General features: G+C 35.6%; 1 protein-coding gene across 1 annotated transcript in view; it reads left to right on the top strand.

Annotated features, from left to right (window-relative positions):
* LOC117078437 (teneurin-1-like) overlaps positions 1-10,489 on the top strand; it is a 140,022-nt gene extending 129,533 nt beyond the window's left edge. The window contains exons 7-10 of the mRNA XM_033201991.1: positions 325-535; positions 5,634-5,735; positions 7,103-7,297; positions 10,248-10,489. Coding sequence (XP_033057882.1) covers positions 325-535; positions 5,634-5,735; positions 7,103-7,297; positions 10,248-10,489 — 750 coding nt within the window. The remainder of the gene's footprint in view (positions 1-324; positions 536-5,633; positions 5,736-7,102; positions 7,298-10,247) is intronic.
* Positions 10,490-12,244: the final 1,755 nt, after the last annotated feature.

Here is a 12,244-nt window from a genome sequence, read left to right as displayed (position 1 = left end):
TTTAAAAAACTTTTAAGATTTTTATAAAATTTTTAAAATTTGTTTTAATTTTTTAAAACAAAGGATATTGCTTTGTTGCCCAAGCTGGTCTCGAACCCTTGGGATCAAGTGATCTTACTGTCCTGGCCTCCCAAAGTGTTGGGATTACAGGCATGAGCCACCGTGCCTGGCCAAGTCTAAATATACTTAAAAATTGATAACTTCCTCTTCCACTTTGCTCCCCTTCAAAACAAAGAAGTATTAAATAGGGCAGTTGAAGTTAGGGATGTTTATCAGTCTAGAAGAAAAAGTAGTGGCTCATCTTTACGTTTGTATTTGTTCCAGTTCGATTTTGTAAAACTAATGGATGGCAAACAGCTGGTCAAGCAGGACTCCAAGGGCTCTGATGATACACAGCACTCCCCTCGGAACCTGATCTTAACTTCGCTTCAGGAGACAGGTTTCATAGAGTATATGGATCAAGGACCTTGGTATCTGGCATTTTACAATGATGGAAAAAAGATGGAGCAAGTATTCGTGTTAACTACAGCAATTGGTAAGCTGCTTTACCTAATATGTTGAATTGACAGTTCAACTCTAGAAAGACACAATCAGTGATGACAGTGTCCTGGGGGTTAAGTATATTGCTCACTTTGAGTTGAAGTCATTATTGAGGAAAGGTTACTATGATAAAAGTTTATATTGTTGTTATCATTGATGTTGTTTAAATGCTGATTAAGATTTTTTTAATGCTACCTTATTTGTTTCTCTTCTAGGACACTTGCCATACACCTTTTTATGTGTTCTAAACAGAAATAATTACCTTAGTAATATTATTACGAAGGCTACATAGATGAACAACTTCAGTGAAACAGGGAATAAGCAAGTTAATTTAAGTTCTATTATTTTTCAAAAGCAATGAATATCTTTTTCAAATAGAAAAACTAGTATCAGTACAGTTCTTCTTTAGAACAACTGATTCTAGAACCATTAGGGCTTTAAAATACAAAATAAGATTATTTAGAGAAGAATATTAAGGATAATAACTTGAGACATTTAAAGCCCTTTCTTATAGAATATTTTAGTTTGAAATTCATCACAATGTCTCTTTCAGTGTGCTCAGGGCCTTTTAAAACATGTTCTTTTTAATGCAATGCCTGCATATACTCATTCACTTTCACCCTAGTTAGTTTCAGACATCTCACTCTTTTGTCATTTTGAGATAAATAGTCCTCGTGACCCTTTGTGTGAATAAAACTGAGCTCCTTAGCAATTTTAGAGTCCTGAAAATAGACAACTCATAGACACAGTGTCATATTGTGTGAATTTTCCTAAAACACGTGTCTTTTAAAAGACAAGAAAATATTTTACAGCTGTCAGTTTTCAATACAATTCTCACCACTTTATCCTTTAGTTAACCTGTTCAGCCATATGTTTAGGAAGATGTGTGGACTGTTAATAGATATACCATCTGCTCTTTTTAACAATTATGTTCTATTTTTACTTGATGCTGAAGACCTTGAGTCGGTAGAAAATGGTATTCCAGCCATAAGATTATCAAAACTTTCTTCTAAAGTAATCAGAAAGGCAATACAATGGAAATGATGATGTTTCCCCTAGAGAAAAATGCCACTGATCTTATATGTTCAAAAGATGAAATATTTGCTTGTTAAAATAGAAAATAAATTTTTAAGACATGTCACTGTTTTGCTATTGACAGGCTCAGTGGGGCAGGTTCAATGGATGAATATTTCATGGCATTTTTCCATAGAGGCTTAATTTTAATAATGTGCATGTCAAGGAGTTATGAAAGGTTGAGTTTCTCCTAAAAATTAGATAAATTAGAAGATATAAAATATTTGTGAAAACTTTCTTTCTTCCTGTTATTCTTACTTTTAAGCTCAAGTTAAAACACTAACTGATCTATTAACCTTCCAAAAATCAATAGACGCAGAAACATGTTTAGAGGTTTTTTCCTTTCCCTTACTTCCTCCCCCAAAGAACCTAAACTTTGAGATCCAATTCACATCATCCACATATCAATCTGTCAGTTTCATATGCAACAACATATTTGCTCTTTGCTTAATGCAAATCAGTCTCTTTACTTTTCTCTTGTCTTTTTAAAATTAGAAGCAACAGAAACGTTTCTGCTACCATTTCACTTAAAGAAAACTCAAGTAAATGTTCCCAAAATCAAAAGGTTTATAAGTCATTCACCCTAAATTCTCCTCTTTATTTATTTATTTATTTATTTATTTATTTTTATTTTTATTTTTTTGAGACAGAATTTCTCTCCATCGGCCAGGCTGGAGTGCAGTGGCGCGATCTCAGCTCACTATAACCTCTGCCTCCTGGGTTCAGGCGATTTTCCTGCCTCAGCCTCCTGAGTAGCTGGGATTACAGGCACCTGCCACCACTCCCAGCTAATTTTTGTATTTTTAGTAGAGACGGGGTTTCACCATGTTGGCCAGGCTAATCTCAAACTCCTGACCTCAGATGATCCACCTGCCTCAGCCTCCCGAAGTGCTGGGAGTACAGGCGTGAGCCACCATGCCTGGCCTCCTCATTTTATTTTTGTTTTTGAAGTTTACCTTAATCAGAGTAAAAAGAAGCCAATATACTTGATTAAACAAAGTCAGATTTGTATGAATTTGCTCTAAACGCTGCTCATTTATCTGTTTCATGATAATATTAGAATCAGTTGATTGATCTCATCTATATTTGGTCTGCTACTAACAAGGATGAAGACAATTAATAACTAACATTTACTAAATGACTAATACAGGTCATACACTGGTCTAAGTTACTATATGTTATTTTCCAGTAATATAGGCAGCATTGTCAATATCCCTTAATCTCAGGCAACTTGCTCTGTAGTAGGATAATAGATAGCATTTATGGAGTGCCACTCTGCCCCAAGCACTGTACTAGATGCTTTACACTCAGTTATCTTCTTTGATTCTCATCACAACCCAGATAGCTCAGGAATAGTGATACATATATTACAAATAACTAAATGGAGGCTTGTACAGAGTAAATAATTTGGCAAGGTCTCACAGACAGCAAGTGCCAAAATTGAAATTTGAGAATCAGTATGTCTGATTCCAAATTCCATACCCTTTAGACTATACTCATTCTATAAGATTATTCATTACATTTAGTTTCTCCCATGAGAATAACTACCAGAAACAAAACCTATCATCAGCACAGATGCAAATACCAAGGGGCTTTTGACTGTAGCATAAGAACAGGGTTTAAACATAGAACTTCAAAATTATTCTCACCTCTAAGGAACTGGACTCTAGGAAGTAATTCTGAAGTAAGATTTAAAAGATAGAAGGCAAAGATTACTGGAGGCCAACATAAATAGAAAAACACATTCTTTTTCATCACTAGTTGTTTATGTGTTCCTGCTGCAGCCATCCTCCTCCTGGAGTCCCTAGGCTGTTTCAATGTCTCTTTGATACCCAGTGGAAGTGGCAGCTTCAAAAGCCTATATTGCCTTCTCTTCTCATTTGCATTGCTGGGGTTAAGTTTTGTACAGCCTTTGAGCCCAGGAACAGTTCTTAAATAAGTCAATAAGATGTAGGGATTTTTATTTATTTTGATAGCAAGCTTTATTAAATATTTTTTCCAGAAGAGCTCCATTCCCACAAGGCTGCTTCCATAAAGTTGCCAATAGGATCTGGTATGAAATTAAATTCAACTATGTTTATTTTTGAAAGCTTCCTCTATGGCCTCCTACTAACCATCCAGCATGGGGGAAATTCAAATGTGGATTTAAGAAGTGGCACTACTGCTTGGTACAACAAAGCTAGAGAAGTAGAAAACAGATAAATAATTGTTCCATCTCTGAATGATAAAAAGACTCTTTATGCCTTTTCATAACTACTTGTTAAGTAAATTAGTGATTTTCTGACGATAACTAGTGTTTTAATGAGTTAAAAATAGTTGGCTCTTTGCTGAATGCTATATTTCTGTCAGCCCAGGTGTGGTTAAGAGAATGTAAGGTGTCACTTGCTTATCCAGTTGAGCTTTCTAACACTGTGATGAGGGACCAGACTGGCATAAACCCACAAAAGGCATGTGTTCACATAGTGGTTAGACAAATAATATCTTCAATTGATAATAGGGTGGCTATCCAGCCACTGGATTCATTCTCAGCTTTTAAGAATCCCCCAAAAGGACTAGATACCTCTTTCTTTTTCTTCTTTTTATTCTTCTCAAGGCAAAAATACAACATTTAGAACAAAGTTCTCTAACTATGGAAGTTTACTATTTAAAATATTGATTCTCAATGCTCTCATGTGGTGATTGTCAGACTGTAGATGCTGGGCTGCATTCCTCTGAAGCAGGTTTGGTAGATCTGGAGCTGAAACACAGGCATCTCCATTTTAAGTGCCCCCGGTGATCTACTGATACAAGTAATCCACAGGCTACAATTGTAGAAATGCTATTTCTCGACCTTCATTATAAATTCTCACTCTTATTATTCAGTGGAAGATATCAGGACCACCTCCTAGAATCTCTCCTTCTAATCAGAAATAGCTTATCCAAGTGAAACTTGGTGAAGCAGGTAATTTGGATTGAAAAAGGAAAAAATGGTACACAAGAAAAGTGTGAGTTTAAGCCAGAGCATTAAACTCAGAGTCCAAGAATGCTGAATATGAGAAATTTATAGAAAGGTAGAATGAGAAGAAGATAACACACACACACACACACACACACACACCACACCACACAAAAAAACCCTGCAAGAATAATGCGTAGGTACCATAATAGTTCAGACTTAGAATTTGATCATTATTGTGCTCAAACACAATTTTAAAATACAAACATTTTTCACCTAATTGTCAGAGAGACTGACATTTGTATAATATTATAGATTTTCAGAGAAGTTACCATAAGTCTTATGAAAGTTCTGTTGCCCTGTACATATTTATGTCACCAAAACTACCTATCAGTACCTTCAAAGCCATCTCAATTCATCTGAAATCTATTATTCTCTAAGAATGGATTGAAAGGAAATTAGTGGGAGAAAACTGATAAGCATTTACAGTTAAGAAAGCATTTCTCAACAAAATGCTTAGGTTCTAATGCTTTTAGTGGTGGTGAATTTAATATGAACACTTACTTTAAAAGCCTTCCATTGTCACTTATTAATGAAAATGAAATACTGAATATCATATTTAAGCTGTCAAGATAGTAGATTAAATAAGTTGCTACAGAAGAAACTTTATTTGCTAAAACCTAAATTTGAAAAATAAGCAGTAGACTTAGTCATCTGGGTTACATTTTAAAGCCTGCTTTGCTTTTGAGAAATGCCCTGTAATCCTGGTACATTTTTTAGCTTTGTCATGAATGTCCCTTAAGAATACAATTCAAGTAGAACATTTATGTACTTTAGAGATCATGACGTTTTTTAGTTCCACTCTTGATCAGCCAATTCAGCAAACCCAGGGCCCTTTTTATAATTTTGTACTGCATATGACATCTTACAGATGTCTTTGTATGTGATTTTGAACAGTAAGTGCTCCACAAACAGCAAAGTGCAAAATTGTCATAGGTCCAGAGTTCCTGCAACTTAAAAAAAATTAAAGACTCTACAGCCTGGAGATTCATTCATTTTTTAATCTTTTTCTCTGTATTACTAGAAATAATGGATGACTGTTCAACCAATTGCAATGGAAATGGAGAGTGTATCTCTGGCCATTGTCATTGTTTCCCAGGATTCCTTGGACCTGACTGTGCTAGAGGTAATGTTGCTCTGTTATTCTGATTGGTTTAGGAAAATAGATGTGATTTCATAACCCAGAATTAGTAGTAATAGTAATAGTAAGTAACATTAGTAGTGGTGACAGCAATAGCAGCAGTGTTCCCTACTGCTGCTGCCAAAAGCTGAGCACTTACTATGCCAGGCACTGTTCTAAACACTTTGTGTTCCGTCTTTTAATTCCAGCTTCCTACAATAGCTCTATGAGATAGATCTGCTATTATCCAATTTTTATGGGCAAAGAAATAATGCCAGAGAGTTTAAGTGACTTAACCAGGGTTACCTAACAGCTGGGATTTGTACATAGGTTGTCTGACCAGTCACTACATGATGCTTTTATTTCCTTCACAAATTAATTCAAAATGAGCTGACTTTAAAAGTGAACTAAGTTGATAACTGCTTATGCACACCAATGTATGTGGAAGGGGTGGGTTATCACCAAATAAATAAGGAGCCTACAAAGTAAAGACTGGAAAGTCAGAAGTCAAACTTAGCAAACTTCACTCTCCTGGACTTGCCCATAGTTTAATTTTTGAAAAGCTTTAGGTAAATAACATCATGTTTTCCCATAGACTTACAGTTATTATTTTAGGGATGTTTTCTGCTCATTTTCACTATATTCTTAAAGTTCCCAGTCTGCTAACACTTTAATATCAGGTTTCTCAGACACTTAGTTTCTTTCTATTAAATTCCATTCAGTAGAGAATTCTAAAGCACTAGCTAGGTTCCCAGCGCCATGATAGATCTTGAGGAGGTGGGGGTTGAGGGTGGAGGTGATGGTTGGTACTAAAAAATCAATAAGACAAAAAATACAGGCCTTGTCCTCAAAAAGTCCATAGTTTTAATAAGGAGACTAACAATGACAAAGCAGAATTAGCATTTTAATAAAGGTCTGTACAATGTGTTGTAGGAACAGACATCTGTCCAATAGAAATCTATTTACACAACTTTTTAAAGATAATATTTTATAACATTAATAACTTTACTTATTGCTTTTTAAATTTTCAGATTTTGCTTCCTAAAAGTAAACATACATCTCCCTGAGGAAGAAAAATATAAGAAAGAAAAATCCTAGCTTAAAATAATAACAATAACAGTTTAAGAGTAGGGTGAGATCAAAAGAAAGTACTTGAAATAATTTCTCCACTGAGGATATTTTTTAATTTACCTTTATTTCACTCCCATAAGAGGAAAATTCTGTTTGTAATCATGAACATGTGCCTATTTAATAAAGGGTAAGACAGAAATAGTACAATTTTTTGCCTGAAATACGAGAATCAATAGAGAATTGCTCTTTGGAGACTTTGAAAGCATTATGAGAACATTACAAGTTCATTTGCCAACCTTCAGATTCCTGCCCTGTGCTGTGTGGTGGGAATGGAGAATACGAGAAAGGACACTGTGTCTGCCGGCATGGCTGGAAGGGGCCAGAGTGCGACGTTCCAGAAGAACAATGCATTGATCCAACATGCTTTGGCCACGGCACCTGCATCATGGGAGTCTGCATCTGTGTGCCAGGATACAAAGGAGAAATATGTGAGGAAGGTCAGAATCCCATTTTAATCTATTGCTTCAGGCTTTTCTCTCACTCAATTGTCCAAGGTGTCATTCTGTTCTCCTAGTAGAGATGCAAGTGGCCTTTGCAAACAATAAGTACTCAACATCTTAGTACATGCAGCAGAGGGTTTGGGTCAGCTGAGCTCTTGTCTCTTCTGACAGATTCTAATATTATACATGAGGCTGTATCTGTGACACTTTCAGAGCAATAATGAAAAATAGTATTGTCCGTCCCTAATTTCTATCACTGTTTTATAGTTTGAGAATGTCCATATTGATGATTTTAGGTGTTAACTCATATGCTTTCATTATTACAGAATGCATTATGCTACATCTCACTTTAAAGCACATAAAAAAATAATAATATATGCAATGTTTGCAGTCATTTTGCAAATGTTTTCTTTGGGAGTGATTTGTAATTACCATTACTATTATTGCTTTATATTATTTATTTTTACATACCTCATGCTGAAATTTGACCTCCATGCCTAAGGAAGCAGGCTTACTACTAATGAGTTTCAAAGCCATGCCTTTATATTAAATTCACCCCAAAGGAGTCTTTATCCCCCCAAAATTTTGAAATGGCAAGTTTTATCATTTAAAGAGACACACTGGAAAATAAGTTTAATAGTAATTAGACGTTTTTCATGCTACATTCCTCAAACAAGACTGATTTCAGAAATAATATTAAACCATTACCATGGGAGATGGTCTCATCATAACTGTTGTTCGGGAAAGAGGCTGCTGAAAATGCACAATAATTGTCTTTTAAAGATGGCTCATTAAGACTATTACACAGCATTCTAAAGGGTTTAATCTCATTCCACTCCATGAACAAGCAAGACTTTAGCTTTTCACCTCCCATTAACAATAGTAGAATTTTGGTGTGATGATTATATCTGCTCCAATAAATGTCATTTGGCCTAGACAAGGCACTGGAGTTTCCGAGTTACTTTCAGAAAATGTTTTTATGGTGATCCAACTGAAATAATTATATTTAAGTTGTAAATTCAGATGCTATATAGACCCACAGAGTGTTAGTAAAAAAAATAGTGTCACATCTACAAATTACCATGAAAAACATGTAATCTAATTAATTTAGACCCCTCTAATTTAAATTTTGTAAGCAGTTTAAAAAAGAGTTCACTTAAATTAACCTTCTCCAGGGTCACTAAGAATATTTGTAGAATAACCAAGATATTAAGGAATAATGCTTAGCACATTTAATGGTATACATTTTTCCAACGCAATAGAAAAAAATGTTTTAAGTCAAACATTGCAGCAGGACCCCACAGGCTGAACCAGGCCTCTGAATGGGTTTTGTTTGGCTCACGCTGTGTTGCTGTTGTTGCTGTTGTTTAATGTGACTTATTTGCCAAAATTTAAAAATAGGGAAGTGCCATATGAAAATTCCTATTTCTGGCTTCTTAAACACTAGAAAATCTGGTGACCCTGGGCTCACATTGCTACGTGGTGGCAATCAACTGGAGCCAAGTAGCAGCAGTTCTTTTTAAAAGGATACTTGCTTTCAGTTTGCTCCCAATACACCCTTTTTTCTTCCATACGGCCCATTTCCTTCCTGTATGCCTCCTGCCTGGCCCCTTTAGCCATATGATTTTGTGCTTCTAAATTAAATATGACATGAATGATTTAAATATGACTTCCATGAATACATTGAAGCAGGCTTCTTAATAAAATAGGCTATATTAAGTTAAATATTACTTTATTAAAATTATTCTTTAATATAACAAAATGGCCTCCTTCTGAAAAAAGATTCTATACTTTGGACTTTCCTTCTCTCTTCAAATCATGAATCAAATTAGATGTACCTTCTGGTATTTATTTGCTTATTAGCTCAGATAATAAAGTATTGTGCTAATGACTCCAAGATCTTGGGCTAATTATAGTGGCAATAACACCAATTATAATAGTGCTTAGTTAGACTTACTCTGTTCCACGGACGCAAGCCACACCCTAAAACTAGGTAGTCTTGGAAATGCAGGCAGGTTGTCACGGTCTATTTTCATTGCTGGAAAAGTAATTCAAATCATACATCCTCATTACGATTAGTTATTTTAGTCTCATTTTATTTGTATGGAAAGACTAGAAATTTGGAAATCAACCTTTCTATTTCCCATGGATTGGTTACTAGTTAAAAGCACAAAACAATTTTTCCCCAAGGCAAGCATAAGATCTACCTCTAAAACAATACATACATTTGTTAGAATGTATACAAAAATTTCCAGACTCACAGAATCGGAGACAAATAGAATTGGATCTGTGATATTCTAAGACATTGAAAACTATGTCACTGTGTTCTCATAGAAAGAGAAGCCATGAAGAAATGAATTTTTAAATTAAGTTTAAAATATTGCATTTTCAGTACTTCTAAGGAATAAATGAGAGATTATAATAAATTGATGTAAATTTTATTATTTCATGCAACAGCATTCACCTCACCCAATACCTTGAATAATCCAAATTTCAAAAATTTATATAAACTCCTCTAGACATATCAAGTAAAAGTCTTCTCTGGGAGCTATGCTTCCAGTTTCAGAAAGGATAAGGAATGGCTTACCAAAAACTCTTGGGCTTTTTTGTGAAGTTGAGCAATTCTTGTTGAAGGTCCACAGTACTCCACTCACTTATTTGTGTGGGGGTACTGCACACTGTTCACAGTTTCACACAGCACATGTGTGGTTTCCTTCTCCTTCTAAATTTAGGTTACAACTGTTATGATACCCCACCATATTTTGAAGTGTTAATAATATGGTTTGGACAGAGTGTTTGCATGAGTCATTTTATTGCCTAATTAAAGCAGCATTGATGATATAAAACTAGGAAATCAATGTAATCTCCATTTCATCATACTAAGGTACGTTGGCCATACCTGTTCATTATTAATCACCCCTCCCCCCCTACTTTTTTGTGCCTTCAGAGGACTGCTTAGACCCAATGTGTTCCAACCATGGCATCTGTGTAAAAGGAGAATGTCACTGTTCTACTGGCTGGGGAGGAGTTAACTGTGAAACACCACTTCCTATATGTCAAGAGCAGTGCTCAGGACACGGAACTTTTCTTCTGGACACTGGAGTATGCAGCTGTGATCCCAAGTGGACAGGAACTGACTGCTCAACAGGTGTAGTGGAGTTAATTTCCTTCTCCTTCCTCTACTCTTAAATTCTAACTATTCCTTCCTTAAGGTAGTGCTTCTTAAAATGTGATCTGTACATCTTTGTGAGTCATAAGGGGCTTCCAGGTATGTCCTAGGTTAGTATTTTACTGCATTTTTATTTATAACATGCTGTTACCTGCTTTATTCATCTTGTTTTTCATTGTAGGTCTGTGCTTGAATTTCTGTCTTCATTTTGTATTCTCCTACAGTTATTTAATACATTCCCAAGTCTCCTACTGTCAGTTCTGTGCAAATTATTTCAAATTATATCTCTCCAAACTCAAATAATCTGGCATTTCCAACCATCTGCGAAATATTTCTGCTGGGTGTCCCATCACTTAAAAACACAGCTTAGCCCAGGAACTCTATCCCATTTTACATATTGCTATATTGCCACTCAATTGCTATTCCTACAACATTGCTTTCCTTTTTTCATTCCCTACTCTAGCATCTTCTATGGTTTCCCATTATCTGTAGATAAACTTCAAGTATCCTAGTCTATGATCAAAAGCCTACCACAAACTATTCCAAAAATCTTTCTCCAGCCTATCTTCTATTTTTGCTTCCTGCATAAATCCTTCCTTTGCCAAAGTAATCTATGTGCTCTCCTTACCCTTAATGAACCATATTTTTTTACTTCTCTCCATGCGTTTTCCTCCTCATGAGATGCTATTGTAGTTCCACCTAGTGATTTCAGCCATTCCATAAAATGTTTGCTGATCACGTCAACAGGGATCCCCTGAATTTATTTATTTATTTATTTATTTATTTATTTATTTATTTATTTTTTGTTTGAGATGGAGTCTTGCTCTGTCACCCAGGCTGGAGTACAGTGATGCAATCTCAGCTCACTGCAACCTCCGCCTCCCAGGTTCAAGTGATTCTCCTGCCTCAGCCTCCCGAGTAGCTGGGACTACAGGCACGTGACACCATGCCCAGCTAATTTGTTTGTATTTTTAGTAGAGACGGGGTTTCACCGTGTTAGCCAGGATGGTCTCGATCTCCTGACCTCATGATCCACCTGCCTTGGCCTCCCAAAGTGCCAGGATTACGGGCATGAGCCACAGCGCCATCCAGGATCCCCTGAAATCTTATCATGCACATTGCTAAAGAGCACAGAAAGCATTGTGATGTAGATATGCGTGCACATGATTTGTCTTTTCACCTGAATTATAAGCACTAAAAATAACGAGTCGTTCTTTATACCATTTTTCTTATCTTCAAACCATGTACTCGTTAAATAAGTAGAATTAATAAGTGGTAACTCTTAGAAAGCCTCTGCCTATGAATTTTGTTAAAGATGTAAAATGACATGGTAAGCAGGAAGGATTGAAGCACTGTGGGACTTTTTGTACCACTGAATTAGCTCATGAGCTGAAAAGTCTGTGATCCTACATTGTAAGGAAAGAGGAGGATTTCTCATTTAAGAGGTTTAATTTTAGAAAAATAATTCACCGCAGTTCTAACAATACTTCACTGAAATTTTGTTGCCTCACATAGGTGTAATACAGCAAAGAGGAATGCATTTTACAATTTCAGAAAATGATGAAAATGCTAAAAGCAATCTAATAACTAAAATGAAAATCTTAAAAAACTATATATATCTATATCCTTATATACACATATAACCTTTATGTCTAACAAATATACGTGTGCCTGCTAAGTGCTTGGCATGGTGCTTGATGCTAAGGTTATAGTAGTGAACAAGGTGGATGGGGTCCTTGCACAAATGGATCCTACAGTTTAGTCAGAGAGACATT

The sequence above is a fragment of the Trachypithecus francoisi genome, unplaced genomic scaffold (assembly GCF_009764315.1).
Source record: "Trachypithecus francoisi isolate TF-2019V2 unplaced genomic scaffold, Tfra_2.0 Lachesis_group6, whole genome shotgun sequence".
NCBI classification, from domain to species: Eukaryota; Metazoa; Chordata; class Mammalia; order Primates; family Cercopithecidae; genus Trachypithecus; species Trachypithecus francoisi.
This window is presented reverse-complemented; position numbering and strand designations above follow the sequence as displayed.